This window comes from Mustela erminea, chromosome 9, assembly GCF_009829155.1.
Source record: "Mustela erminea isolate mMusErm1 chromosome 9, mMusErm1.Pri, whole genome shotgun sequence".
Lineage (NCBI taxonomy): Eukaryota > Metazoa > Chordata > Mammalia > Carnivora > Mustelidae > Mustela > Mustela erminea.
Genome location: NC_045622.1, coordinates 722,285 through 749,426, shown reverse-complemented (window position 1 = coordinate 749,426; position 27,142 = coordinate 722,285). Strand labels below are relative to the sequence as shown.

Below are 27,142 nucleotides of genomic sequence, written 5' to 3'. Positions count from 1 at the left end.
CGGGCCTAGTGCTGCTCCTGGCGGTCTCCTCAGGACGGAGAGCGGGCAGGAAGGGGCAGTGAGGGGTGTGCAGGGACAGACAGACACCGTCCCCTCAGGCAGAGCGCAGGCAGGATGGGGGGGTATCTGGACAGTGTCCTGCTGCAGGTGCTAATAAGCCAGTGTCTTCCTGCGTATTTACATACAGTACACATACAATACCTGTTCATGTATTTATTTCTATATAAACTTCTGTAAATACATAAAGGCTATTCTCTTCCAAAGTAACTATTTCCTAAGTTACTACAGAAAGAAACTCAGTTTCAGCATTTCACTGGGGCGAAAGAAAGTGAGCAAATCCATGGAAGGGTAGCTCTGGCGTCAGGGTTTCTGGGCTTAAGGGAGAAACTGCCCCTTTTCTACCTGATCCAGAGGGAGGCACTGACGGCTGAGCGGATGGTTTTCCTGCTCAGCGGGAAAGGCCGGCAAGCGACCCCCATCCTTATCCCGATGCCTCTGGTCTGCAGCGGGGACTTCTGTTCTCTCCGATGAGCCCCTCCGCCCGAGCCAGGCCCTCTGCTCCCTGTGGAGTCCAGGGCTCCCTCTGCCCGCGGCGGGAGGCGGTGTGCGCGGCCAGGTCTGTGTGCCGACCTCTGAGGGGGCCTCCCACCCATTCAGGACGGGGTCGCCATCGACTTCCTCCATTTGGGGGTGGGGAATGGCGTTTTGCCAGACTGACAAGGCGTCATCACTTTGACCCGAACCCTGTGGTGGGCACAGTTCAAAGATGACCTCCCCGTGACCGTCACACCGTGCAGTTCTGTCTCCTGTGGGACCGCATTCCAGCACGTCACTCTGACCGGCAGAGAGGACCGGACACGGGATTCCGGTTACTGGTCAGCTGACCTACAGCCGAGGGTCCTTGGGCCTAGCCACATACTGAGGTCCCCGTGGCAAGTGCGGGGTGTCGGCGAGAGCGGCAGGTGGCACTGGCCTGGCACCCCAAGGGGCCCTGGGGACCCTGGGCTACACCTGCAGCATCCGGGGGGGCGTGCAGTGGGGCACGGGTCTGCAGCCTGCTCTGTGCCTCAGTCCTGCACACGGGTTTCCGCCGGGGTGTCCCAGGGAACCCCCCGGCCCTGACCCTGTGGGGTGCTCCAGTTGTCGCTGCGAGACGGTGCCGGTCTCCGGACTGCCGCGCTGCCCACCGCGTACGTTCTGTCAACGGTGGAGCCTCCCGGTTCACGGGCTCTGTCGCACCTCAGCTGTGTGCCCGTCTCTCGGACGCCCAGGCCTTCCCAGCGAGGCGCTGAGTCCGGCACAGAAGGAGCGTGGTCCACGTGCCGGCCAGCGGGGAAGCTGTGGGGAGCCGCGCACAGGCAGGCGGACGGTGGGGACCTGGGCTGGGGTGACCTTGCAGCTGTCGGAGGTGCGTGACTGCCACGTCTGTTGTCGCACGGAGCTGACGGGGAGGAGGTGGGCGCTCGCACGGGAGCCTGTGACCAACACAGGCTCCGCCCCCTCTGCGCTCCTCGCCTTGCAACCGCACCTGGGTTGCAGCTGGGGGACAGCTGGGCTCTGAGGCTGCTGCGTCCTCTTGTCGCTGTCGCATGGTTCCGCCCCAGTGCACAGCCACAGGGGAGTCAGCTTAAACCCGAGTGATCCCACGAGGTTGGTGTGTCCGGGGTTGGAAGCTGTTTGTCCCCATGCTGTCAGCGGTGGCCGCTGCTCCCGCCGGGGACCTAGGCTGCCCCCAGAGTGCTGAGCACAGCCATGCAGCATGTCCCCATCTCCGAGACCCACCCGTACCCTTGGCATCAGCTCGTCTCAGGGAGGGGGTCCTGTTACACCAGAAGCCTCACGCCTGCGGGCACTAGCCTGCGAGAAAGCACGATGACCGGACCCATGTTTTCTAACACAATTATGCCCGACAGCGCAAAACCACGAACTCCCCAGCTCCGGTCTCCCCCACTGCTCACGCTGTCGGGATCTGGACACCTTCTCTCCGGACGGCGACAAGGGCCTCAGCAAACGCTACTGGCTCCCGAGGCCGCTGTCTCCCCATGGACGGTGCGCCCACAGCTGAGTGGCCGTGTGCTGGGAAGGCCTCATTCCCAGCGCAGGGGAGGCCCATCGAGGCCTCCAGCCAGGGGCTGTAGGGCCGTGTCTGCATGGTGTCTGATCGGGGAGTTCAAGCCTGGAACATGCAGCGCCCAGCAGGGAAGCAGATCACGGGTGTGCCCCTAGGGTGGCGGGAGTTCCAGGGCCCCACAGAGAGGCACCACCTCCGGGCCGCTGCCCCCAGCACCTGGATAAATGGTGTCCTGATCCCCGTGCCACCCCGGCCCTCACCTCCCCCCGCACGACCTCCCTCCAGCGAGGAGAGCCTCCCGCACGCCGGCCCCAGGCCGCCCGTACTGCCCCCTCTCCCATCCACAGCGTTGCGCTCCGGGTGCCGGCGCCTCCCTCCCGCTCCAGCCAGCACCCGTGAGGACTGGGGAAGCCGGGTTCCGGTGTTCACGGCCGTGTCTGGGGCGCACCGGGCACGTGTTACCTTTCAGTGAGTACTCGGCGAGTCAGTGTGCACCCGGCCCTCTGCGGCACCCCCTGTGTGCGCGCGCTCGCGACCAGCTTCCCCCGGGAATGACCTCCTTCCGGCCTTCCGGACCCCAGACTTGTGTGCAAGTCCCTCCTCCGTGCTCGTCCTTCCTTCACACCGGGGCTTGGTTCTGCTCTGCCTGCGTCTGTGCTCCGAGGTGTACAACGTCAGCCACGCTGGGTCTGAATCACAGAAAATACACCCGATGTCCCATGGTTGATGGAAATGCCCTTAGATTGGTTTTTCTTCTTACCACCGGTACTGTGTCGCTTGTCTTCTGTAAAACAGGCAACCAGTAGACATGGATATTTATAATTAGGCAAAACTTACAGACTCAAATACTTGGTGAATTTACTGCATTCAGCTTTAACCGGGTAGCATCTTATTCCTTCAGTTTTAGGGCTCCCTGTGAAAGGCCGATTTCTCATCGCGGGTCTGTCTGTCTGCTGGATCCAGCCGGAGATCCAGCTACTGTATCTCGGTGCCCGACACGCGGGACGGTGCGCAATGTTCAGCAAGTCAGTCTAGGTTCGCTGACTCAGTCGGTGATTTAAAGTCTGTAGGAATGCCTAAATGATCAGCGTTTTTTAAGCATGACCTATACTTTGATTATTAAAGACAATGAGTAGGAAAGCTGAAAAAGCCATAAGCCTGAATGCACGATCTTAGACTCAAACTTGTGTCCGGAAGCACCATCCTGAGCCGCTTTTCTCGGTGGAGTTCTGTCAAAGCCGGGTGGCCTCCGGCCCTTGCTCCGGGGACATGAGAGCACCTAGGTCCGGGAGGCCTCGGGAAGCACGTTTCAGCCGTGCAGCCTTCAGTTCTTGCATTTCCTCCCGGGGAAGCCTCTGTAGGAGCTGCGTCCCCTCAGCCGGTCTGAGCCCCGAAGTCTGGGTGAACCTAGACCCCTGCCTGCTGTGTGCATCTAAGTGGTGACCTCTGCTCCAAGCATGGCTTCCCTGGAGCCCACACGCTGTGAGACGGCAGGCTCAGTGTCAAAAGGTTGTAAAATTTATATTGTGATTTTCAAAATTTCATCTATGGGTAACTGAAAAGTATCTATTTTTTGATGTTTTAAGAACTGGGTATTTTTTTTAATATTGCTTTTAGCTTAAATTCACAGTGGCCAAAATTTATACTCTTTCAATCCTTGAATCATCAGTTCAGGTTCATATGTACCATGTGCTCTTGAAAAGTACATGAGTTCTAGTTGGATAGAAACGTGTGTTGTTAAGTCAAATGTGTTAATGTTCTAAAATCTTCCTGATGTTTTTTTTTTATCCTGCTCACTCTTTTCCCTCAAGTTGCCAAAATTCCAGCCCCGTGGATTGCTTCTCCCTATTGGGTCTTTCATTTTGCTTATGTTTCTCCTGTCACATATGAAATAGAGCTTCCTCCTGCGCTGACCCTTTTACGAAATGTCCTTTTTAAACCCTTTCCGGCTAGGGGACTTGGATCTTAAAGACTGCTGCCTGCAAACAGAGTGTCCTCACCGTGTTTTGAAGTGTGACTGGTGAACGTGTGGCAGCTGTACAGTGTGGGGATTTGATGTTTGTTCGGTGAAATGACCACAGCGACTCTGGTCAGCACATGCCACCACTCACAGTGAACAGTTCTCATCGCCGGAGAAACGTCAGCATTGACTCCCGCACCTTTCAGAGACGCAGTATGGAAATCCTAACCGCAGCCCCGCGTGTGTGCCCCCCCCAACCTGGAGTTTGTACCGTCTGACCCCTTCATTCATTCTGCCCCCCAGCCCCACCCCTGCATCTTGCAGCCACTAGTGCATCACGTCTGTGAGCTTAATTTTTAAAATTTCACATAGGAGTGAAATCATGCAGCATTTGTCTTTCTCGGACTCATTTCACGTAGCAGAGCACCCTCCGGATCCACACATGTTGTCACAAATGGCAAGGCTGGCCTCCGACGACAGAGGGCTGCTGCATCGCGTGCGCACATCGCCTGCGCACATCGCCTGTATCCATTCATCAGTCAGGGGCACCCAGTCGCCTCCACACTGTGGCCACGGTCAGTGATGGGGTCGTCAGCATGGCAGTGTGGGTGCACATCAAGTTGGTGTTTGGTTATCTTAGGATAAATAACTAGAAATGGAATTTCTGGATCGTACCATAGTTCCATATTTAACCTCTTGAGGCATCTCAAAGATTTTGTGCACGAGGGCTCCCTTTCTCCACATCCTCGCCAGCACCTGTCGTTTCTTGTGGTGGTGGTCTTTGCCACTCTGACAGGGGTGAGGTGTATCTCGCCGTGGTTTTGATTCGTGTTCCCCTGATGATGGGTGGTGGTAAGCATTTCTCGTGTGTCTGTTGGCCTCTGTGTCTGTGGGGAATGTCTTTTCAGACCCCCCACCTGTGTTCTTAGCTGGATCGTTTGTTTTCCTTCGCTGTTGAGTCGATGACTTCTTTCTGTATTTTGAATACGAACCCTTATTACACGGCTTGCAGACCTCTTCTCCCACTCACTAGGCTGCCTTTTCGTTTGTTGACCGCTTCCTTTGCTGTGCGGAGGTTTTTTGGTTTGATGTAGTTGCATTTGTTGATTTTCGGGGGGAGGTGGTTATTTCCTTTGCTCTTGGTGTCAAATCAAAACCACAGCTGCGACTAACATCACAGAGCTCATTGCCTGCATTTCGTGCTAGGTGTTGTATGACTTGAGTCTTAACATTTAAGTTAATCAACCTCAAGTGAATTTTTATATACGGTAGGAGACAGCGGCTCAGCGTGCCCAGCACCATTTGTGGAAGATATGGTTTTCCTCACTGTGTGCCCTTGAACCCTGTATCATAAATTAACGGGCCATATGTCCCTGGGTTTATTTCGGGGCAGTCTGTGCTGTTACCCTGATCTGTGTGTCAGATTTTACGCCAATGCCATGCTGCCTGGATTTGTGCAGATTTGTAAAAGAACTTGAAATTACGGAGCACGATGTTTCCAGCATTGCTCTTTTTGTCAAGATCACTTCGGCTCCTGAGGGTGTTTTCTGGTTCCATTCAAATTTCAGGCTTTCCCGTCTGTGAGACATGCCACTGGAATGCTGATTGGGATTGAGCGGAATTACAGAAAGCTTTGGGTAGCATGGATTTTTAGCAATATTAGTTTTCCAGTACATGAGCACGGCCTGGCTTTCCGTCTCACCTTCTTTGTCAGTGTTTTATGGTTCTCAGTATAAAGGTCACTCACTCACCTTCTCGCTTCAGTTCACTCCTGGTGTCTCATTCTTCCTGGTGCAGCTGTAAATACCGTTGTTTCTCAACTCTGCACTCTGCAGGCTCCTTACGAGTGTTCAGAAGGAAAACACACTTTTGTATCCTAATGTCTGTTTTCTGCAACTTACCTGAATCCATTTATTCCGTCCGTTACTTTGGTGGGATCTTTAGGGCTTTCCGAATGTAAATACCATGTCATCTGCAGATGGGGACAGTTTTGCTTTTTCCTTTCCAATTTGCCTTTCATTTTTCTTGCTGGGCCTGCTAATGCTGTGTTGGAGGGAGGTGGCAAGAGGGGGTGTCCCTCTCTTGCTCCTGAGCCTCTAGGAAAAATTTTCGGTTCTTCCCCATTGAGATGATGTTTGCTCTGCGTCTGTCCTTTGCAGCCTCCATTATGCTGAGGTACATTCCCTCTATAGCTACTTTGTTGGGAGTTTTTATTGTGAACTGATGTTGACTTTTATCAGGTGCATTTTCTGCATTTTTGGGGTGATCATAAGATTCTTAACTCTGATTTTGTTCATGTGGTGGAGGACATGGACTTAGATGCTGAGCGATCTTTGCCTTCCTGGTGTAAACCCCACTTGATTATGACGGAGGATCCTTTAGGCAGATTGATGGACATGGTCAGTTATTACTTGGTTGGGAACGTTTGCATCTATGTTCATCAAGGACGTTGGGGGTTACATTCTTTGCTTGTGACATCCTGATCTGCTTTGTTGATCAGGGTGACGCTGGCCTGATGAGATGTGTTTACAAGTGTTCCCTTCCCGTGTGATTCTGAAAGAGCCGGAGGAAGATGGTTGTTACCAATGGAACTCACCAGCGCAGACGTCTGGTCCCGGACCTCGGTTCCCTGGAGGTTTTTGTTTACTGACTCAGTCTCCTTAGTAGCGACAGGTCTGATCTGTTCAGATCCCTTATTCATGAGTCAGTTTGGAAAGTTGTGTTTTTAGGAATGTATCCGTTCTTGTAGGTTGTCAGCTTTGTCGGCATATGGTCGTTCCTAGTAATTCTGTGGTGTCCACTGTAACATCTCTGTGATTTCTGATTCTATTCCAGTCCTTTTCTTCTCAGGGGTTCTAGCTACAGGTTTGTCAATTTGGATCATCCCTTCCAAGAAACATCTCTGTATTTCATCGATCTTTTCAGTCTCCGTCATTTCTGTGCCCACCGGGATCCTTCCACCAGCCTGGGGCTTTGTCTTGTCTCTAGTCGCTTGACGTATGAAGTGAGGTTGTTTGAGGTGTTTCTTGTCTCTTGAGGTAACATTTATCTCTGTCAGCTTTTTTCCTAGAGCTGCTTTTGCTGATTCCTGTGATTTGTGGTGTGTTGTACTTGCATTTGCCTCAAGGTGTATTTTGATTTCCCTTTTTGTTTTTCCCTTTGAACCACTGGTTGTTAAACAGCATATTTAAACTTTGCATATTGGTGAATTTCTAGTTTTCTTCTCTTAATTGATTTTTCATTTTATACCATTGTGGTTAGAAAATACACTTGGTATTTTTTTTTTCTAATTTAGTAAGACTAGTTTTGTGGCAAGATAATATATATTTTAGAGAGTATCCCATGTGCACTTGAGAATAATGTGTATTTTGTTGCTTTAGGATGGAATGTTCTATGCATGTCTGTGATTATACCACCAAATATATATATTTGATTTCTTTTTTTCTTTTTTTTTTAAGATTTTATTTATTTATTTGACAGAGATCACAAATAGGCAGAGAGAGAGAGGGAAGCAGGCTCCCTGCTGAGCAGAGAGGCCGATGCGGGGCTCGATCCCATGACCCTGAGATCATGACCTGAGCCGAAGGCAGAGGCTTAACCCACTGAGCCACCCAGGCGCCTCCTATTTGATTTCTGATACATAGATACCACCAAAATAACTGATGGAATGTGTGTCTGGTCTGATGTATTGTTTAAGGTCAGTATTGTTTTTTTTTTACTTTCCTAAAGATCTTTTCTTTAAAGATTTAGTTATTTATCTTAGAGCAAAGAGGGGAGACTGAGAGGGAGAGAGAGAAAGAGAAAGAGAATCTCCAGTAGACTCCCCACATGGACAGCACAGAGCGCAGGGCAGGGCTCAGTCCCATAGATAACCCGGAGATCATCACCTGAGCCGAAACCAAGAGTCTGACACTCAGTTGAGCCGCCCAGGTGCCCCTCTAGCGATGGAGCTTAATGCAGGGGTTTTAAAGACCCTGCTATTATTGTTTTCTAGTTCTCCCTTTTGACCTATTACTATTTGCTTTATACATTTCAGTTCTCTGTGTTGGATGCATAAATATATACAAACGTTTTATGCTCTTGCTGGAGTGACTCTTTATTTAATGCCCTTTTTGTGTCTCATTTCACTGTTTGTTTTAAAGTCTATTTTGGGAGCGCCTGGCTGGCTCAGTTGGTAGAGAATGTGACTCTTCTTCTCAGGGTCATGAGTTTAAGCCCCACACTGGATATGGAGCCTACTTTAAAAAGAATACAACAAAGTCTCTTTTGTCTGACGGAAGTACAGCGCTCGCGGCCTTCTCGGGGCCTCCTGGGCTCTTTTCTGTCCGTTCCTGGGGCTGAAGTCTCGCAGGCCGCGCACCGATGCATAGATGACTCGTTAACTTCCCGTTCCGCCGTGCTTTCGTCTGGAGAATGGAGTCCGCTTGCATGGAGAGTAGCTACTGACAGGAATGTCCTCACTGCCGTTCTGTTCTGTTCTCTCCCAGCCGCTGTGCTGGGCCTCTGTTCCCCTCTCCGGGTCTTCCTTCAGCCGGCGCTTCTCCCGCCGTGTGCGGAGACCTTTCCTGTCCGGCCTGCGCTTCTCCACGGGCTTTGCTCTGCTGCCGCGCCGACCGGGGTGCGGGCGAACAGCTCGCGGTTACAGCGGCCTCCTCCAGCGGGTGGCCGCCTACGACTCTTCTCCTTCCCCCGGTGTTAGGACTTCGTCACCGTCACCGTAGCTCTTTCACACCGTGCGTCCCTGCATTCACTACCGTGGTCCTGCTTTTAATCTTGTGTGACTGTGTAAGCCACGAACCCACCACCTTCGCAAGAGTAGCTCTGTCTCAGCTGTGCCTTTCTTCTTCCGTGTGTTTTCCTGTTACTAACCAGCACCTTTTTGTTTTGGCTTTAAAAGTCCTGTTAACGTTTCTTGCAAGGCTGGTCTGATTGGGACGAAGGACTTGAGCTTTTGCTTTTCTGGAAAACTCTTCATTTCCAAATGACAGCTTTTCCAGATCGAGTATTCTTGGTTGGAAGTTTTTTCTTTGCAGGCTTAGAACGTGTTTTGCCACTTCTTCCGGCCCACAGAGCGTCTGCTGGAAACTCTGACCGTCTTGTGGGGCTTCCCTTGTACAGATTCTCTCCTTTATTTAATGCTTCGTGTTTTAATTGGGATGTGTCTTGGCGTGGATCTCTGTGGTTTCCTTTTATTTGGAACTTTGTGTGCATCCTGGACCTGGATGTCTGTGTCCTTCCCCAGGTTAGGAAACTTTTCGGCCACAATTTCTTCAGATTTTTTGCTCCTTTCTTTCTTTCTTCTGGGGCTCCTGTAATGTGAACATACTGCTTTGCTTGACCTTGCCCCGTAAGTCCCTTAAGCTGTTTTCACTTTTATTCATTCTCTTATCCTTTTGCTTCTGCGACTGGGTGAGTCCTGCTCATCTTTTCTTCTGCAGAAACCAGCTGGCTGTGGGGCCCCTCTGGTGCTTTTCCAGCCCGCTGCTGTGTTCTCCAGCAATGTGGCTTCTCCGTGGGACTTTGTTTTCTTTCTCTGTCGAAGTCCCCACTGTGTTCCTCCATTCCTCTCCCAAGTTCAGGGAGCATCGCTTTGACCATTATTTTTAACCCTTTATCGGGTAAATTATTTCCATTTCATTAAGAACTTTTTCTGAGGTTCTTGTGGTTTACTTTGGACTGTGTTCCTATTTCTTCATTACCTGTTAGCTCACACAGATGAAGCAGGTGTCTCTCATCTTGAAGGGGTGGCTTCAGGTAGCCGATGAACCTTACCACTCAGTCCTACCCTGGCTCGTCTTTCAGAACTTTGCGATCATGAAGCGTCCTTTTATTTCTCATGGCTCCTAGGAGCAGAGGCTGCGCCAAGCCCGTCCGTGGGCGCGCAGTCCCAGAACCGAGGCTCAGGCGGATCGTAAGCCACACGCTCAGGCAGCAGCCCTGGAAGCAGCCGGACACACGGGGACTGACGCGCACGTCCTGCTGGCCACCAGCCAGGCGAGCTGGAGGCGTCCGCTGCGCAGCGCTTTAAAACATGCAGCGGCCAGGCAAGTGTTCAAGCTCCTTTCCATGAGATGCCAGTGACCTGGAGGGAGGCAGGCAGAGCGTGAAGGTGCCTCAGCCCGAGGGAATGGGCATCCTTCACGGGAGGACGAGGCATGTTTCAGTCTGCCGTGTATCCCGTGCGCTGGCGAGGCATTTGGCCTGGAGCTGCCTTCCCAGGTGTTACAGTCCGTGGGACCCAGGAACGCAGACCCCGGCCACCAGAGCCAGGCCAGCAAGGGGGGTGGGCCGCGGGCTCTGGTCCTGGAGATACGGGGGGCTGGAGTGAGGCAGAGGGCGAGAAGTGCGTGCCTGCCATTCGGGCCGACACCGGCAGATGAGCAGGGGAGCCTCTTTGACATCAAGTCTGGGCATCTGTCAATCGGCTGCCTCCGTGCTTGTCCCTGGGCGAGCGACACTGAGTAAGCGAACCCCTTAAAGGTGTCTGGGGGTGTGGTGGGCCTGAGCCCTGCTGGTTTTCAAGGCCAGAGCGCCTCTGGGCTCAGCTCCCCGGGCAGGTGTGCAGGGTGGGGCACCCGATGTGTGGTTCGGGGAGAGGGTTGCGAGTTCTCTTGTGATGGGGCGCACTGTGCCAGGCGGGGAGGGGAGGCGCAGCAAGCTCTGGTCTCAGCCTCTCCCCCCCACCCCGTGCCCTGCAGCTCGTCTCTGCTCCACGTGGAGGAGCTGCTTATCTAGTTGTGGGGATTTTCCAGAGGAAGTTGTTCTGTGGGTCCGTGCGGATTTGGTGTACACGGGAGGAGGTGACGGGCTCTGCTGGAGCCGGAACCTCTGCCTGTTCCCCGCTCGGTTACTGGCTGGTGGTAACCTCTGTGCTTCCACTGTCCGCACCGGTCAAGTTCGGGTCTCCTGTGAACGCGCAGCTCCGGGCTGCTTCCTTCCCTCTCATCTGCATCTTGTCGGCAGCCGTTCTGTGCGTTTCCCATGCGGTCGGCGTGCTGCCTGGGCTGGGCCTTGAACGGAGCAGAGCTTCACGAGGCTGAGGGAGCACCGCGGGCCCAGGAAGGAGCAGGAGCGAAGCACAGAGATGGGGGCCCGCGAGGGGAAGGCGCGGAGGGTCCTGCTGGGGAGCCGGGACCTGCCCTCTGGTCGCTGGACGGGTCCAGCGAGTCCCACTGGCCTGTGTGCAGTTCAGTGAAAATGCAGCAGGAGTTCGTGCAGTTGGTAACCTGCTACATCTGTTGAAAAGTAAAGCAAGATACAATAATTTGGAGGGGCGCGTAGGTGGCTCAGTCGGTTAAGCTTCTGACTTGATTTCAGCTCAGGTCATGATCTCAGGGTCCTGGGATCGAGTCTTGCGACAGGCTCCACGTGGAGCAGGACGTCTGCTTGGGATTCTGTCCCTCCTTCCCCCTCTGTCCCTCCCCCCGACATTGGTCTCTCGCTCTCTCAACAGTATGCATTAATTTTTATTAAATAATACAACGAAGAGGTCCAAAAAATGGAAAGCAGACATTTGATGAGAAGGGAGATGAAAGTGGAACAAGGCAAGTGCGCCGTTCACGCAGAGCCCGGACCGCGCGCTCCTAGCATCCTCTGTGCGTGTGCGGGCCGGGGGCCGGGAGTGCATTCTGGGCCACGCACGGTGAGAAGCGCCAGGATGAGGGGTTTTGAGCAGCAGGAGACGGAAATGACCGTTCTTGCCGATGCCCTTGTCACTGTGATCCGTGCCCTTTCTGTCCTTAGCAGGGGCGACGTGTGTGCAAACAGCAGCATGGGCACGGCCTCGGGCAAGAGCAGGGACGCGGGGCTCTGAGCCCTGCTCAGCTGTGTCCCACACGGCACTGGGGCAAACAGACCATCCCGGGTACCCGAGACCTTAGTTTTTTGTTTTTTTTTTCCACTTTTTAAAAAATATTTTTATTTATTTAAGTTCAATTAGCCAACATATAGCACATCATTAGTTTTTGAGACTAGTATTCAGTGATTCATTAGTTGCGTGTAACCCCTAGTGCTCAGCACATCACCCACCACCCTTAATCCCATCACCCAGTTACCCCATCTCTCCGTCTTCTCCCTCCAGCAGCCCTGTTTGTCTCCGAGACCTTATTCACACACTTTACTTAAGTTTCTGTGTTAATGGATACAGCTGGTTTCTCTTCTGGAATTTCAATTTTGGAACGTAGGAACTGAGCAGCCTCAGACACGTTGTGGCGCTGACCGCAGTCGCCGTGCTGCGTGGCCTGCACCCACGCCTCGCTCTGACACCCCCGCACCGCGCAGGGCCTCCCAGGAGGGACGGCGGGGGGCACTCGTACCCCAGGCGAGTGCGTCACTTTCGTGGGCCTGAGCGCTGACCTCGGCGGGAGCTTCCCGATCGGTTCACGCGTCCACACGTCGGAGGCGGTTTTATACACAACTTACCTGCCTGTTTTCTCCGTGTGTGGGAATGATGAGCTTGTTTCTCTAACGCACTCGGGTTTTCGTTATTTGGGTAAACCTACCACAACTCCTGCTGCTACCCCCGTGCCTCTGTCCAGTATCTCTGAAGAACGTCTCCCTGCAGAGTGGGGGCCCGGGCGTGTGTGTGTTACTGTGAATGTGTGCACGCTGCATCCAAAAGGAGCCCATGTTGCTTCACCGTGCACAGATCGTTCTGAAGATGCCGTGTCCACACCACACGGCTTCCATGTTCTGTCCCACCGCAGCAGCGCACGCACAAGTGTGAAAGAGGGGAGGTTGCCGATGTGAAGCGCCGTCTCTCTAGAGCGAGCATCCGGATTCAGGCTTTGCCACTTGTGTCCGCTCCGCGCAGTAACTACAGCGCTGACGTAGTCTTTTGGCCTTTTGAAAAAACTAGATAACACTCTGTGGTGACACCACGCAGTAGGGACCCGAAGCTAAGAAAACATATTAGAAACCTGAAGAGTAAAAGCTGAGACAAATAAGCAGCCGTACAGCTCAAGTCCAGGGCCGGAGGCGCCCGTGGCTCCTCCACGGAGGACCTGGAGGCTTCTCCTCCAGCCACAGAGGGGGAGGCCGTGGTGCTACAGGGAAGGTACCGTGGGGAGCGAGCTGGCTTTCGGGCACGGCCTCGCTCCGACGTACACACAGGGCCAAGAGGAAGCTGTTTTCCAAATGGGAAACGAGGAATTTTCTTAGGTATTTTGGGGAGTAGTGACAGGCGCCTTTGCATGAAAACCTGCACGTCAGGTTCAGGTGTTTGGAGTCGTGAAGCCTCCAGAGACTGAGGGAGAAGATTTCCAAGCAGCCGCACTGGCACCAGCTGGTGACGTCCCGGCGCACGGCGGGAAGTAGCCCTGACGTTCCCCACCACAGCCCGTGCAGGGGCTTAACGCGCAGCTCACACTCACTTGCCCGAAGCACCAGGGAAGGAGGTGGTGCAGAATCAGCGCCATGAACACCCTTCCTCCGTCCGTCCATCCACTTGCTGAACACCCTTCCTCCGTCCATCCGTCCATCCGCTTGCTGAACACCCTTTCTCCGTCCGTCCGCCCGCTTGCTGAACACCCTCCCTCCGTCCGTCGGTCCGTTTGCTGAACACCCTTCCTCCGTCCATCCGTCCGCCTGCTTGCCTGCTACTTGTGGCAGGACGGCGGGAAGAGGTGGTGACAGATGGTTACGGCACAGGCCTTACCCTGCAGGGACGCAGTCCTCTGTATTATTTCCAGTCTCCGAGCTCCCAGCTTCAAGGCAGCACAGGCTGGGACCCCGCAGGGTCGCTTCCCACCTGTGACACTGGGCCGTTGCACCTGTGGCTTCAGGAGGCAGAGGTGGGGGGCTCGGCATCTCCGTGCAGCTGGGTCCCCCACAATGTGGGTCCCGATTCCCTAAGCCTCTGCACCATAGCTAACATCTCACCATCGTCTTGCAGAAAATGTCACCACTGTGACCTCCAACCACACGAGCCAGCCCACCAGCACCTTGAGACTGTCGACAACGCCACGGTCTTCAGTTGCCAAGACAGAGGCGGTCACGGCCTTGACCTCCACAGCAAAAGCTCGAATCACCACACCTGTGGACTCCAACAGGACTCACACCGGCTTGGTTTCCCAGAACACAACCCAGACGACGCCAGCCTCAGTGACCACCCCAGCCCACAACAGTTCGGTCACGTCCATTTCTTCCTCCGTGACACGTACGTATCAAAGCTGCCTCCGGCCCCCGTGTCTGCGGAGCGTGGTGGTCCTGTGCCGCGTTCCTGTCATCCGCCCTCCTGCGAAGCGTGAGCGCGGACAGGGCTGTCCTGTTGCACACGCCGGAGGCATCAGTCCTGCTGGGCCCAGCCCGGTGGATGAGACGTTTCCGACTTCACCAGGCCGTATGACGACAGTGGGGTGGGGGGGGGGACACAGCCTAACAGGGAACGGTCATTATGTGACTTGAAAACGTGTCCTGCCTGGGCCTCCAGGTCCCTCGATACAGAACAGAAGCAGGTAGCAGCGGCGCCGGGCTCTCCGGTCCCGCCACGGTTCCCGTGCTTCCAGCTCAGCTCCGCCGTCAGGCCCTCCAGGTCATCCCGGGGCAATCCCTGCGGTCAGCCGGCACTGTTTATGAAAATGCCTGGGAAACCATGAATGCAGAACCTAACCGTGACCTTCACGGACGCAGAGCGTGGCCGTGCCAAGTGGCTCGTGACGCCTCGGGCTCTCTGGCCTCCACTTGGCAGCGTTCTCGCTAGTCCACGTTCTTAAGTTGGCTGCTTTGTCTCAAGGGCCTTTGGGGTGATAAAGCCAAAATAGTCAAGTCCCCAGTTTATGCAGGAGTTGTGGTCAGAACCACGGAGACTGGATCCAGCCGCAGGATCCCCGCTGTGGTGCCCGTGGTTCAGGCAGACTCTCACGGGCACCAATAAGGAACCCAGTTCCCCACCTGGGGCTGCGGTGGAAGGTCGGGGTCCAAGAGCACAAAAACCCTCAGATGCAGGGACGGGCAGGGGCCGGGAGATGCTGCATCGGCTGGAGGCACCCGGAGCCCAGCTGTCACCCAGCGCAGAGCGGGCTTTCGGCTTCTCTTAGAAATTCACCGTGGCAGTTTATTTTAACAGGGTTGTTTAAAAGCTACTAAAGCCTGTCTTTTGTTTTCTTCTAGTCACACCAACTATTAATTCTACCGGAAACCCAGGATCAAAATTCGACATTGGCAGCTTCCTGGGCGGTATCGTGTTGACGCTGGGAGTCCTGTCACTTCTCTATGTCGGATGCAGGACGTACTATTCGAGACGAGGCATTCGCTACAGAACCATGTGAGTCTGGGTCAGAACTTGTTTCTCTATTTCCTTAAATACCACAGCCAAATGCTAGAGCAGGGCCCAGTGCTAGGAATCACATTCCAATTAACCCTGTGCCCAAAGGTCGTTGGCGATGTGCACATTATAAACGGACGCCCATGCCCTTGCCGAGGAAGAAGTACTCAAACCCCTCGTCCCTCGGGCCTGCAGGCATCAGACCGGCTGTGCGGGGCACTTTCGCGGCACGGAGGCGCGGCCCCGCTAGAAACAGGGTTTGAAAGAAATCCTAATAGTGTCGTTTTCTCTGGTAACTCGGGATAGTGAGTGAGCGGATGTCACCTGACCAGCAAGGCCCCCTCGGGGGACGTCACGTGCCCCTTCTGTAGGCCTGGAGCTGTGGGGCGGGTCACCTCCTCGCTACTCTAGTTCTCCGCAGTCCTTTCTGGGCTGATTCTTACTGGGGTGTGGGAACTGATCATTAGCACAGACCCCCAAGGACACACACGCGTCCCGCACAGTCTCTGCCTTTCTGCTGGGTGTGGAGCTGACGAGAAGGACACACACAACGGGTCACCTGACGCCAGGTGCCCTGAGGCCTGGAGCCGCGGGCACGCATCTTGAGTTCCCAGGACACAGGAGAGCATGAAAGGCCTCCCAGGTTGACCACTGAACCAAGAGACACGAGGCTTTGGCAAAGTCGGGGTGTTTTGCCTGCACATCTGGAACTCTAGATCACCCCAGGGAGGAAACAGACTGGACTCAGCGTGTTGGATACCTCTGTGTTTCTATAAGAATTTATTTCGTGCTTTTGGTGCATTTCCCCAGTTAAAACAGAAGGTACATTCTGAGTAAATCCAGTGCCACAAGTGTTTTCCAGCGCTGCTGTTTATTGACGGAGGGGAGGCTACAGAGCACTAAAGCGGCTGAACCAGGTCCCTTCAGTTTCTCTGAGCTCTGTTCCTGCCTGGGGGGCCCCTGCGGTATGCGTGCTCCCCACACACCCTGCCCTGCAGGCCCCGGGAAGAATGCGGATGGGGCAGACACGCTGCTCTGAAGCTCGGGTGCGCGCTAGTCTGGGGGGTGCAAAGGCAGGCGTGGCTCCGAAGCTGGGAGGTTCCAGGCACGGCAGCGTCCTCTGTCCCGGGCGGGGGCGGCGCTAAGCCGTGGGTGCTGGGCCCGCGGAGAGCAGCGCTCACCTGGGTCGTCCCGCAGGTCCTCGGCCGGCTGCCTGCATGAGATACAGGGTGGCTCGCACCGCACCTCTCACGGAGGAAATGTTCAAGGGCTTGTGGGTGCTTGGCTGGGGAGCGCAGAGCAGAGGCCGAGAGGAAGTGCGCCCAGCTCCTCCGGTGTGTGGTGGGCGTGATACGTAAGCAAGGTTTTTCTGTAAAGGCCAGTGTTGATCCCAGAGCTTGAAATTATTAATCTGAAAATACAAAACGGTTTCAACTTCTCATGTCTTACAGTGACGAACATGACGCCATCATTTAAGGAAAGGCAAGGACCCACGGCAAGAAGATTGGGAACAGCCCTCTCACTTGTGGCGATGGCCACGCACCTGCTGTACACCGTATCGTGAGAAGGGTCTGGGTTTCTACATGTGTGTCTGAAACAGGTAGTTAATGTTGACTAATAGAGACAAGTCCTCCCCTTCAGCGTAGCCCTGGTCACCCTAAGGTGTGACTAACGACCTCCTCCCCAAAGGGCACCCCCCGCCTTCGGACCTTGGGATTTTCACACTGACGCCGCGGAGCAGAAAGCACAGGGAAGCCGCAGCTCTTCCAGCTCAGTACTCGGGTTTTGAAACCAATGGCACTGCCCCAGCCCCCGCTCAAAACTAGACGCATCGACAGGCCTCGGCCCCGCCAGGGAGCCCGTTCCTCCTGCGGCCTCCTCTGGGCTCCGGGTGGTTGGTGTAGGTCAGGGGAACTGCAGTGTTGACCAAGGGTTTAAAGCTGCTGTGAGAACAGTTTAAATGGAAACTGCACAGCTGCTTCTTGGAGTGGGACCCCCCCCAACAGCTCACGGCTGTGTTACCACCCCAGGAGGGTGCCCCTCCCCTACAGCAGGATGATGCTGCATTCTTGTGCACTGCTGATTTTACTCCGATTTGGGGAAATTAGTATACTAAAAAAACCCTTTGTACTGGGATTAGAGTCTTCAGTTTTTAAAAACAGAAACTTACGAGTCCTGAGGCCCCTCATCTCCCGTGGAGGGCACCCAGCTCTGTGCTGCTGACAGCAGTGTCCGTCCACGGAGGTCCAAGGGTTCGGCTTTATGGTTTAGATTACAGCAGCGAAAACTCAGGGTCAAGTTTGACAAAAAGAAAGAAAAGAAAAAGTATTTAGTCCACCTAAGTGACCACCCAGGCTAGGCTGTACTTCATTAAAATGGCATTTCTGTTTCTGCTAATTCAGAAATAGCTTAGATGTCCAAATGACCCTGCGTCTACACCGAACAGGGTTTAAATGTAACTTGGGACCAGCTTTTGGCTTTCAGAGAATACCATGAATTTCATATGAAAGCGCCATTTCTACTCTGCATCATGGCCCACGGACGTGAGGACCAGGGGACAGGGCGGGTCTGCGAGACACACACTGCGGCAGGAAGCCACGGAAGCACGGGGCAGCTGCAGAGAGGGGGGCTATGGTCGTGACCTGACAGCACCGCCAGCTCTCGCTGTGAAATCCACTCACGCTTCGAGTACATGCTTTCGTCTGGAGTCCCACGAGGGCCTTTCCAGTCGTCCGTTTCCTGCATGCTTCCCGCTTCAGGGCTTGGGGTCTGTCAGAACCTGGAAGCCGGGCCTGACTCTGCCTGTTAGAAGAAATGCCGTTAAATGCCTTTCCAGCTGCCTTTGGGTCTAAAAACTGTCTTCCGTGTCAGGAAGCTGGAGCACGGCTCCCTCCGGCCCCCGTGCGGAAATGGGGAGTTGGGGGCAGCACCACAGCTCCCATGTGGCCCCCACGTTCTAAGCCTAAATTCCTGTCCTCAGTGTGTTTGCTTCCGCAGATGCGCACTTCTGTTTGCTTCCTTGAGAATGTATCCACTCGACGAGCTGGTAGAATCCAATCTGGACTTTGGGTAATTCAAACCATGCGCATTTCTCCCCCACAGATAAGAGCTGGAAATATATCAGTAGGAATTTTGTATTTTTCAGGAGACAAAGCAGTTTCCTTTTCTCTTTTTATCGTAATAACCAACTTTTGGTATTTCACTGTTACTGAGATCTATTTTTAGAATAAAATTTTGTTCTTCATTTAAGAGCTTTTTGTGTGTGGTTTTGCTTCATTTCCTCAAACTCCAGAGAAATGAAAAGCCCCAAGTAAAGAGGCCTCACTGTAGGGGTCCAGCGACACAGAAGTGTCAGCAGGCTCACCTGAAACCCTGGGAGCAGCACAAATTGCGTCAGGGCCACCCCAGACTCCCGGAACCCCAATGTTTGACAAGCCGGGCTCAGGACGCTCTGTTCACGCCGCTTCCTGCTTCTGCTGGGAAGAATTAGAAGAACAGGTACGTTCATGTGAGAAACCTCCATCAGCGACACATCCCTCAATGTACAGACCCGCACACAGGACGGAGGGTGGCCTTGACTGCTAGGAACCAGAGACTGAAGTGGGGGGCTTGCAACAAGCAGCACTTGGTCTGGAGAGGGCAGAGGATGTCCCACCTGCAGAAGCAGGGCCGCGGAGGGAGGCTGTCTCCACTGGGACCCACTGCAGCTCCGCCTCGTTCCCAGCCTCGGGAGAACCTGACCTGCACCGGAGCCTGGTCCGTCCCTGCCCAGACAAGGGGGCTGAGCCGGTCTGGCGGCCATAGCCCAGCCACAGCGGAGACCAAGTCCACGAGAAACAGATTCAACAGACCAGTGAGGAGTAAAAGTACTCTCTCGGCCCAGCATGGGGCTTGAACTCATGACGTTCTGAGATCAGGAGTCACAGGCTCTACTGACAGACAGTGGGGGACCTCCCCAACCTGAAACTCATTTTAAAAAGCCAGCATTGGGGAGCCTGGGTGGCTCAGTGGGTTAAGCCTCTGCCTTTGGCTCAGGTCATGATCTCAGGGTCCTGGGATCGAGCCCCACATCGGCCTCTCTGCTCAGCAGGGAACCTCCTTCCCCGCCCCCCGCCTGCCTCTTTGCCCACTTACGATCTCTGTCAAATAAATAAAATCTTAAAAAACAAAACAAAACAGCATTACCGTAATACCGAAGCCAGAAAGGGAGAAACCAGAGGGGCGCCTGGATGGCTCAGTGGGTTAAAGCCTCTGCCTTCAGCTCAGGTCATGATCCCAAACTCCTGGGATTGAGACCCGCATTGGGCTCTCTACTCAGCAGGAAGCCTGCTTTCCTCTCTCCCTCTCTCTGCCTACTTGTGATCTGTCAAATAAAATCTTGAAAAAAAAAAAAAAAAAAAAAAGAAACCAGAAAACTTGAAGGTAAATCCCCCAAATACAAATGCCAGCATTTTTTCCTACTGACAGAAGCCAGCCCATGCACAGGCTCACTTACCAGACTCCTCGGGGATCCGTCCCTGGGCTGCAGGGATGGTCTGGGGCGCAGATGAATCCGTGGTACACAGCACTAACGGACTGCGATCATTCCGTCCTGGTTCTTGGAGACACAAAAGCATCTGACAAAATTCAACATGTGTTCATGATAAAACCTTAGAGAAGCGGTGTCATTCCATAGAGTGATGTCCCTGTAGGACAGGCCTCCAGGGGCCCTCAGAATCTGCAGATCAGGGTCCCAAGGGAGGTGGAGTGACCACGACCACACACCAGAAGTCCAGGCGTGGCAGTCTCTCGGCACACAACATGTTTCATAAACAGAAAATCCCAAAGACTCCACCAAAACCTGGTAGAGCGGATGCATAAACTCAATGAAGCTGAGGACACAAAATCACCATTCCAAAAACAGCGACATTTCTACACACAGACAACAAAAGTATCTGAAAAATAAAGATCCCATTTACAACAGCATCAGAAACAAAATACTCAGGGTTACATGTCAATGTTGAAGAGCTCTACCCTGAAAACCACCAGACACTGGTGAGAGATGCCGAAAATATTAAAGAGAGTGAAGGCATCCTGTGTTCATGGACTGGTCCGTTTACACTAACAAAGCCTATAATGTATCGTCCTCTGAAAGCTGGTACCCATCCTACCTTCCCAACCTTGTTTCCCATTACTCACCTTCATTTTCCAAAAATGCCTCACGCATTTGTCTTTCTTCATATTTTCCCCTCTGCCTGGAAAGTGCTTACCAACAGCTCCGTTCTCCAGCTCTGCACACTCTAGTCCCACTTAATCCCCAATGCCCGCCTGCACACACGCGCATCAACGGAACAGAACAGAGAGCCCGGAAATGGACCCTCAGCTCTACGGTCAACTAATTTTCGACAAACCAGGAAAGAACGTCCAATGGAAAAAAGTCTCTTCAACAAATGGTGCTGGGAACACAGGACAGCCACAGGCAGAAGAATGAAACTGGACCATTTCCTTGCACCACACACGAGAACAGACTCAAAATGGATGAAAGACCTCAATGTGAGACAGGAATCCATCACGGTCCTAGAGAACACAGGCAGCAACCTCTTTGACCTCAGCCGCAGCAACTTCTTCCTAGAAACTTCACCAAAGGCAAGGGAACAAGGGCCAAAATGAACTATCGGGACTTCATCGAGGTAGAAAGCCTCTGTATAGTCATGAAAACGAAAAGATAACTGAGTAGGAGAAGATATTCTCAAATGACATATCAGATAAAGGGCTAGAATCCAAAATCCGTAAAGATTTTATAAAACTCAACCCCCCCACAAAATGAATAATCCAATTAAAAAATGGGCAGAGGACATTTTCCCAAAGACGACATCCAGTTGGCCAACAGACACATGAAAAACTGCTCCACATCACTGGGCATTAGGGAAATACAAATCAAAACCACAATGAGATCCCACCTCACACCAGTCAGAATGGCTAAAATCAACAAGTCAGGAAACGACAGATGTTGGCGAAGATGCGGAGAAAGGGGAACCCTCCTACACTGTTGGTGGGAATGCAAGCTGGTGCAGCCACTCTAGAAAAGAGCATGGAGGTTCCTCAAAAAGTTGAAAATAGAACTGCCCTATGACCCAGCAATCGCACTACTGGGCATTTACCTAAAGAACAGAAAAATACTAATTCAAAAGTGTGCACCCCAAAGTCTACAGCAGCATTTTCAAGAAGATCTAAATCATGGAGAGCGCCTGGATGTCCAGCGACAGCAAAGCAGGCAGAGACGTGGTCTGTATGCACACGGTGGAGTATCCGCCGTCAAAAAGAACGAGCCCTGCAGCCGGCCGGCCGGAGCCGGAGAGTACATCCCAGGCAAAGTCAAGTCAGAGAAAGACAAGTACCGTCTGATTTCACTCATGTGGAATTTAGGAAACAAAACACACGAGCCAAGGGAAAAAGAAAAGAAAAACTGAGAGGCAAACCAAGAAACAGACTGACCTACAGAGAACACGCTGACAGTCCCCAGAGCGGACGCGGGCCGGGGGTGGGGACGGAGGAGGGCGCCGGCCGTGCTGAGCCCCAGGACGTGTCTGGAAGAGCGGGGTCCCGGTCCTGTCCGCCAGAAGCTGATACTACATTGTGTTAACTAACGAATCAAAACCAGAATGACTGACTCCTCCTCTCCCGAATTCGACATGAACTCCCCACAGCTCTGAACGTGGAGCTCGCTGCTGTCCGGACTGGCATCTGCCCGCAGAGCCTGCGTACCCCGCGCCCCCACGGTGGCACTCAGGGGCTTTCGTTCAGGCGCTGCTCCCCGTGCGACAACGCATATTCCTGGCACCCCTGTCCCCTGCAAGCCCGTCACTCCTCTCCGTGGCTGCCCTCGTGCCTTCTCACCTTCAGTCTCTGTACAACACCCCCAGTCCCTCCGCAGCAGGCTAGAGCACGGGTGAGCCCAGCAATCACGACGCCTGCAAACGAAGAGCGTCATGGAGAGCTGGAATTCCGCTGGGGACACGGCCGTGCGCGGGGTCCGGCAAGTGCCACACAGGTTCCGTGCCCGGTGAGGACAGAGAAAGCTTTAGTCTCCATGAAACTCTGCAGCTGCTGTCATGAGTTTTCAGAGAAAACCCTCAGGTATTTACCTACGGACTTGGAAGTGCAGAGCTCCGAGGCCTACTGTCCAGGCACAGAGCACGCAGAGCGACACACACGCACCATGCATGGTCAACCAGCGGTGTCCCCACTGGAGAGCGCGCTGGTCCTGGCGGGGAGCCAACCCCGAGGCAGCCTCCGCATCGACCCAGGCTCCACCTTTAGGACATGACAGCAGCCCCGCCAGAGGGGCGCGCAATGGCTCCGGCAACACGGCTGGGGGACAGGACCGCTGCCCCTGCCGTGAGCGGAGCCCGCTGAGGGAGTGGGTCCCACGTGCAGACCCACGTGCCACCCTGCTTACCCTCCTGACCCACGGGAAGGGCAGACACGGGCCCTCGGAGAAAAGCTAAGGGCAGAGGGAGAAACGGCCCGCCAGGCCTTCTGACTCCAGGGAAGCCCCGGCCCTGCTCCCCTCACACCGAGCAGCACCGCCACGCGGCTGGCAAGATGTGACCACGACGGGTTAAAAGCTCAGAGAACTCTCAGGTTGAGACCTGCCGGGCACCACCAGGAAGACGCCAGGTCCCTGCACAAATAGCAACGGTCGTGGTTCTCCCCCTTCTGCTAAGCCAATCACATGGATCCGCCCACCAGCCAGACCATGCGGGCCGCTGCGGGCTCGTGCGGCCCAGTGAGCGACCCCAATGGCACCCAAGCTCAGGACGGATAAGGAATGAAGTCCTCACACGGACAAGAAAATGTCACCTTCATCACCGAAAAAGACTGGATGACAACAGAGGTGGAAGCCTCCGCACGCCAGATCCCAGGAAACTTTTATCCTTGGTGACGGAAATACTGGCAACCGAGGCGGCCGACGTCACCGAAGCACAGCGCGAACGGCAGGCCCCCTCGCTCCCACACACACAGAAGGGGAAAGACGGGTCGCAACTCCCCAATCTCCCTCCCGAAAGCACCAGGACCGCAGACGGCTGCGCCAAGCCAACTTCCGCGACGGAAGGACCGCCAGGAGGACAGCCTGCCCCCATCCCGCCCGGCCCCGGGCCAGTCCTTCCGGGATTGACGTGTGAATTCACGTTACCATTCACGGACACTCGGGGCTCTGATGACACGCACGTGTCCCTGCCACCATCGCTGATGTGCGAAGACCGCACGATCACGGCCGCTGGCCGGGTCTGCATCCGGAGGTCACGGGCGCCAGCGGCCACGGCCGCCCCACCCGGACACTATAAACAGCAAACACTGCCCCCGCGTGGCAGAGGACCAAGATGCCATCAAACTCCTTCATCAAACCGACCCCAGCGCTCTGGCTGCAGCGTTATGGCCGGAAAGGTAAGGGCATCGAAGCGCCTCCCTCCACACCGACCTCCGGCTGCGGAGAAGCGGCGGCAGGACGGCAGGGCGGCGCAGCACATGCACTCAGAAGGGGGCGGACACACACGGGCAGACCCAAGCAGCCGTCCGCTTCTTGGCGTGTGAGCAGCACGGACTGCAGCTGCTGCCGCTGCTGAAAACCGCGGTGCGACGCGGACACAGACATCTCACGGAGGTGCCGGACCACGGTGATGCGCACCCCAGCCGGGACTTCTGGGAACGAGCAACGCCGCATGTCAGCAGCAGAGACAGCCGCACGACTCAGTCAAGGGCGATTTTCCAATGACTAAAGCATCATGGTTCTCGATGACACGCGGGTTCAAGATCCATCCAGAGTGCAGTGTTCCCCAAGGAGTCTTAATCCATTTGACCCTTAAACAACACCGGTTTGATGGTCGTGGGTCTACTTAGAATGTGGATTTTTCAATGATTACATAAACGTGTAGTGTCGATACACTACAATTCTGTAACTGTGTTTTATGGGTTTTTTTTTTTTTAAGACTGATTTTATTTATGTGACAGAGAGCGTGAGAGCAGGAACACAAGCAAGGAGGTGGCAGAGGCAGAAGCAGACTCCCCACTGAGCAGGGAGCCCCATGCGGGGCTCGATCCCAGGACCCTGACACCATGACCTGAGCCGAAGGCAGATGCTTAATGACTATGCCACCCACGTGCCCCTCCTTATGGTTTTTTGATTCTTTCTTGCTCTAGTATGATTTAAGAATACAGCATGTAATACACAGAACATACACAATGTACGTATTAATCAACTGTTTATGAGTAAGGCTCCAGCCAAGAGTGGACTCTTAGTAGTTAAATTTTGGGGAAGTCAGTAATTACACACAGATTTTCACCCGTACTGGGGGACTGGTGCCCATAACCCTCGTATTGTCTGAAGGGTCAGCGGTGTTAAGAGAAAACAAAAGCTCATCGAACAGTGAAAGGCGTGGTGGTTGTAGGGGTTGGTGGGCAGGAAGGGATGAACAGGAGGCACAATTTTTAAACTTAAATACTTTAAGACCACTGATAAAATTTTACATTCCACGTTCCAAATACCTTTCAAAAGTTTTGGTGTAACATCAAAAAGAATATCCACAATGACTGGAAAATTCTCCTTCCTTTTGTAAATACATCCTCTGAGATGCTGACCTTTCTTCATAAACTGCAACAAAGCCAACACGTTACAGAAGATTAGAAGCAGAAGCAGACACCAGAGTCCAGGCATCTGCCATCAGGCCAGACATCAGAACTTTGCCAGAATGTAATCGATGCCATTCTGAATGTGAACTTTATACAGTGATTTTTTTCGGGAAGTGCTACATTACCGTGTAGTGTGAGCTGCTTTTTTAAAAGGAATACTTATTTCATTCTCAAATGAAGCATGAAATACTGTGGAGATCCGCTGTGATCTCACACAGCAGCTCAGCGCAGGCAGACACAGCTGCGTGAACACGAGCTCCTCGGGGCCTTCAGGAACATCTGGGGCCGTAAAGGGATTCTGAGACCAGGATGTTTGGAACCTCCTACTCTGCATCAGGTTTCCTTCATATAGAAGGCTTCCAGAAAACAATGCCCGTCTATCTTCAAAGCTGACAGCCGGCTGTCCTTGGACTTACAGGACAGCAGCCGACAAGGAAGGGCCGGGGGGCCGGCGGGGCCGGGAGCGCCCTGCTCAGCTCTGGCGCGTGGCGGACACAGCAGGGCGCCGGCCGGGGCCCTGGCAGAGGACTGACTACAATTTCCCCCACTTACGTTAAGAAGGTAAAGAAGAGCCATATATTTTTCAAACAGAAGTAAAATGACCGGAAGGTGCAGTTGAACAGGAGACGCAGAGGTGGCTCAGCCTCCCGCCCATCCAGCCCCCACAGCCGGCCCCACGCACGCATCCTGGTGCAGCCGAGGCGGGCAGAGAACCTCGCGCTCCCGCCAACCGCGCACGGCCTCCTCCTGACCAAAGCCTTCCCGGGGACTTACCCCGCAACTTCATGTCGTCCACGCCGTATTGCCACCGTAACGCTGTTCTTCCCTTTTTTTGGTATTTCTAGACCACAGCTGGCAAGTTATTTCAGATTGTCAAGAATCTCAAAAAACCGTCCAGCAAAACCTGAAAACCTGCAAAACCTGAAAACCTGCTTGCGGCAGCCCCACAGTCACGCCTGTGCTGTCCGGGGCTTGACTGCAGCCAGACCACAGCCGTGTGCGCCACGTCACCGAGCCCATAGCGGCACGTGGAGCAGACGCGGCTCACACACGTGCTCGGGCTTCAGGGACAGAAAACGCAGTCAATACGCAGAACGGAGCATCTGACATGGGCCTCCTGGTCCGACACCACAAGTACCTGCTATGACAGATGCTCCGCGTGAGGAGCAACAGAGACCAAGACCCCACTGCCCGCTGCAGCCTCAGAGGACTCGGCAAGGGGGCGAAATACGACATCACCGCTTACCTCTATTTCATGCAGCATTTTCACCGAATGCAAAAACCTAGAAGTTCTTACACATTATGAAAACCAACTATCTAAATTTTAATAAACGAAATTTAAATAATTCGAGTTCTTATGCTTGAGGAGAGCCCATGCAATTTTTAAAAACATCAATACGGCTTCCTAGGACAGCCTGCCCACAAAGCACAAGCTAGCGGGCCAGGTGGACCCACGTTCGAATTTCACTTCGTAGCTGCTGAAGGGATATGGGCTACTGGGCTTAAAGCCGCCAGCACCTGGCACTGTCAGGCCTGCCCAACTCGGCACCAGACGGACTCGAGCAACGGAAATTTCTTTTCTTACCATGTCTGGTGGCCAGGAGTCCGGAGATCCAGATGCTGGGAGGCACAGTTTCTTCCGAGGTGCTCCCACGGCTTGCTGACTGCTGCCCAGGCGTCTCCACGGGCTCCTCCCTCTGGGTGTGTCTGTGACCTGAGCTCTTCTTAGGAAGGCACCAGTCCTCTTGCATTTGGGCTCAGAAGATGGCATTTTGCCTGAGTTACCTTTAAAGGCCCGATCTAGAAAGGAAGTCCTACTCCGAGGTACCAGGGAGACCGGGACTTCAGCATATGGATTTGGGGGACACAATTCAGCCCATAACCATAGTGGACCCTCAATCGAGCAAAAAGGAAAGTAGACAAGTTTCGAAAATAATTTCATTCCCTCTTTAAATTCCTTCGCTAGAGAGGAGAGAAGCCTCTCACCAGCACGAGGCCGTGGAGACGCTAGAGCCTCAAGAGTGGGGAGACTCCCCCTCCCCCCAGGGAGGCCTGTGCGGAAGGCACCTAGACGAGCTACAGGACCGGAGGACACATGGCGTGTTCACGGTCTGCTCCTTTCCCGGGCCTCAGCGGTCCGCCGCAGACCCGGTCTGGGAAAGCGCGGGGATGCCTGGGC

General features: G+C 54.0%; 1 protein-coding gene across 1 annotated transcript in view; it reads left to right on the top strand.

Moving 5' to 3' along the window:
* Positions 1 to 18,540, top strand: part of TMEM123 (transmembrane protein 123) — a 51,361-nt gene extending 32,821 nt beyond the window's left edge. Inside the window, exons 5-7 of the mRNA XM_032357852.1 lie at positions 13,924 to 14,187; positions 15,141 to 15,294; positions 16,746 to 18,540. Of these exons, the coding sequence (XP_032213743.1) occupies positions 13,924 to 14,187; positions 15,141 to 15,294; positions 16,746 to 16,770 (443 nt within the window). The 3' untranslated portion in view covers positions 16,771 to 18,540. The remainder of the gene's footprint in view (positions 1 to 13,923; positions 14,188 to 15,140; positions 15,295 to 16,745) is intronic.
* The last annotated feature ends 8,602 nt before the right edge of the window (positions 18,541 to 27,142 follow it).